This window comes from Cicer arietinum, chromosome 7 (genome assembly GCF_000331145.2).
Source record: "Cicer arietinum cultivar CDC Frontier isolate Library 1 chromosome 7, Cicar.CDCFrontier_v2.0, whole genome shotgun sequence".
NCBI classification, from domain to species: domain Eukaryota; kingdom Viridiplantae; phylum Streptophyta; class Magnoliopsida; order Fabales; family Fabaceae; genus Cicer; species Cicer arietinum.
Genome location: NC_021166.2, coordinates 14,249,926 through 14,253,557, shown reverse-complemented (window position 1 = coordinate 14,253,557; position 3,632 = coordinate 14,249,926). Strand labels below are relative to the sequence as shown.

The window sequence follows — 3,632 nt, the reverse complement described above, 5'->3', positions numbered from 1 at the left end:
TTAGTAATAAAACACCATTAATTAATCCGGTAAACATACACAAGACAAGAGAGGATTTGAAGAAAAACATAAACAAAAAAAAAAAAAGTCATAGGTGTACTACGATGGTAGTGATGATTATACCCAAGATTCACTTAAACACGCCATACCAAAAAAAAAAAAAAAACTAGAAACAACAGAGCACCCTCCATTGAAACCAAAAATTAAAAAAAAAAATAATAAAAATTAGAATGAGTTTCATTTAAGAACATTTCCCGGTGTTGAAATTGCAAGTCCAGGCCAAGAGAAACAGTCGGCAGCACCAACAAATCCACCTTCACCGCCTTCTAACTGCCACGTGTTTCCAATCCCAGAAGACACGCCCATGTTCGACCCATCCACCATTCCCGGAAAACCCCAACCCGCTCGCCCAATCCCAAAGCCCATTTCTCCAAGCCCAAATCCACCTAAAGCCAGAAATCCAGAGTTTTGAACGTTGTTGTTCAGCAACGAAGTGAAACTCCCACAACCACTCACATTCTGTTTCCCTTCACCGTCAATTCCACCTCCGAACGGTAAGGAACCTCCTTGTGCGGCAGAGATCGGCGCCATCGATTGAAAATGATGCTCCGGCGCCGAAGTCACAGAAGACGAGGAGGTAACAGCAACGTGATGAGTGCGGGAACGTTTGGCGTTTTTCCGGTTACCTCCTCCGACGGGGATGTCCCGGAGAGTGCCGCCTTGAGTCCAATATCGGCGGCAAGCCTTGCAAAAGTGGCGTGGCTGAGAGTAATTGTAGTTGTTGTAGTAGCAGAACTTTGTGTTAGTTGAATCGCAACGAGGACATGGGAGATTCTCTTGTTCCGGCACCGGTGCACCGGGGCGATTCTGAGGTTTAGTTGATCGGCGGCTGTCACCGGAGTCAGAGGAAGGCATTGTATAGTTATGAGAGAGTGAGTAAAGAAGTTATAGTTTGAAAAGTGTAAAATGAAAGTGGGGTTTGTGTTGATGAATTGTTATGTAATAATAGTATAAGAATAGTGTGATGTGTGTGGGGTTTAGGTTATGAGTGTAGTGGGGCGAATGGAATGGATTTATTTATGGGAAAGAAAGAAGAGAGAGAGAGAGAGAGAGAGAGATGAATGAATGGGACGAGAGAGAGAGAGATGAATGAATGGGACGAGAGTGAGTGAGAATATTGTTGGTGTTGAAAACAGAGACATCTTCTGTTTTGTTCTGTTCTGAGGCTTATAGTTTGATTTGAGACAAAATACAGAGTGGGTTCAGCTTTACAGTCTTCTGTTAAGCACGACATTTTCCGTCGGCTAACTGCGCCTCCTGTATGTTAGACCCAATAATTAATGGAATCGGATTCCCTGCTCTCACTTTCTTACTTCAATACTACTCTCATCTATTTAATTTAGATTCACCACTAAGATCGTTTTATGTAAATAAATTGATATTCATCTCTTTAAAATCAATAGTTGACATCAATTATTACAAGAAAATGCATTTATGACTACTACTATAATTATTTAATATTTATTTTATTTTTAGTTTAATAATGATTATTGACATGTTGAGATTAGAGACTTAAATTCTAGATTATTCTAAGGTGGTTTTTCTTCTGTTTTGTCTAAAAGTCATATCAAGTAATTACGATAATTTACTCTTTTTCTTTTCAATTTTGGGGCTTTGTTAAATACATTGTTTATCTTGAGTTTTTTCATATTGATTTAATAAAAGATAAAAGGTTGTATGTTTTTCGATTGTGATTGTTCTTGTTGCATTTGACTTTACATGGTAGATATTGAATCATGTAATCTTGTTTTTTTTTTTGTGCCTTCTTAGTTTTTCTTTCATGTTTCTTTTTACATTCTTCTCCGATGTCGAGTGAATCTGATCAAGATTCCCTACATAGCTCCACATCACAATGAGTCAGTCTACAAGTCGTATGTACCAAAACGACATGATTGACTCATTATTTATGCATATGAGTTATAATATGAGATTGGTTCTTGTTTCTCCACCTCTTTCAAGTGAAAACTATCGCACTTGGTCCACATTGTTATTGATAACCCTTAGACCGAAGAATGAGTTAGGGTCCATGGATGGAACCTTAACTCGACCAAACTCCAATGGTTGAAAGATTATTACTTGGGGCAACTGCAACATGATGGTGATTTTGTGGATTAGTCATTTCCTTGAACCGAAAAATCTCCAAAACTGTCAAATGGATGGACTTTTCATACGATATTTGAAAGAAGTTGAAGGTTCGCTACCAATAAGGTAAATCTTCTATATCTCATGTATTGGAGAAGATTTGTATGATGTCATACAAAGTGATGCTATTATCACTTCCTATTACACTCGTCTTAAGAAACTTTGGCAAAAGTTATATGATTTTAGGCATATACATGTTTGTACATATACTGTTAAATGTTGTGGTAATCTTTTACCAACCATGAAACAATATCGTGAGGGGACTATGTCATATATTTCTTCAAAAGTCTTAAGGATCAACATTATTCGATTACATCACAAATTATGTTTGTGGACCATGGTATAGGTTCCCTTAAGACTAAAGGCCTTAATATAATGATGTGTTCTTATTGCTACATAATGAGACACGTTGTTCATGCGTGTTTTAGAAAACATGGGCATACCTATATAAAAAAATTGATTATCAAATTGTATATATTCGTGCAACAAATATCGAGTCAATTAAGAGGATATCAAATCAGTATTGTCCTTTGACATCTAAGTTGACGTCCGTTGTACCTTCTGATAAGGAACACATTTACCTTTTAGAGAATCCAACATAGTTACATAATTTTGTTCTTACCTATGTGATCATTGTGAGCTTTTGAAAGGTAAATATACTACTATCAATTTGACACTTAATGTACTAGGTACTCCTTTACCTATTTTTCAATTTTACAATACGACATTTGTCACATGCTGATAAATCTTGCTAAAAAAATCAAATTATTTGAGTTTTATTGTCATTTAAGCTATGTTAATGACTTGTTACTTGTTGGAACTGATTTAACTGAAATTTAACATGTTAAGGTCATATGCTTCATACCTATTTCATCATAACGACTTAGGCAAACTCAAATACATTTTAGGATTTGAGGTTGATAGGTTATTTTAAGCCATATCGCTTTTCCAACTCAAATACATATTGCTTTAGAGTTTTGTTGAAAGTGTTGGTTTTTTAGATGCTAAATCTTAATATACTCCAATGGATCCCATCATTAAATTACACTCTAATTTTGAGAAAATCGTTGCAAATTCGCATACTAACCGTAGATTGATATGTAAATTGTTATATCTAGACATCACTCACCTTGATATATGTTATGTGGCTTAAAAGTTAAGCTAGTTCATGGAAGCCCTTGTTAATGTTCAATGTACAATTACACTATAAATTTTTCACTACATCAAAGGAAATCATTTTCATGACATATTTTTATGTGTCATCTTCACCTACATTGTTCGGTTATTGAGACTCCGATTGGGGTTTATGTCCTGATTCTAGGAAATCCACAACGAGTTTATGTTTTTTTCTTGGTCAGTATTTGATGCCTTACAAGAGCAAGAAGTATGTTACAATCTCGTGTTCTTCTTCTGAAGTAGAGAACCATGCT

At 35.7% G+C, this 3,632-nt stretch overlaps 1 protein-coding gene across 1 annotated transcript; it reads right to left on the bottom strand.

Annotated features, from left to right (window-relative positions):
- Positions 1-1,364, bottom strand: LOC101489022 (dof zinc finger protein DOF3.4-like). Its single transcript, XM_004509128.4, has one exon. It carries the CDS (start codon positions 913-915, stop codon positions 238-240), a length of 678 nt encoding a protein of 225 aa, XP_004509185.1. The 5' UTR covers positions 916-1,364; the 3' UTR covers positions 1-237.
- Between the last annotated feature and the right edge of the window lie 2,268 nt (positions 1,365-3,632).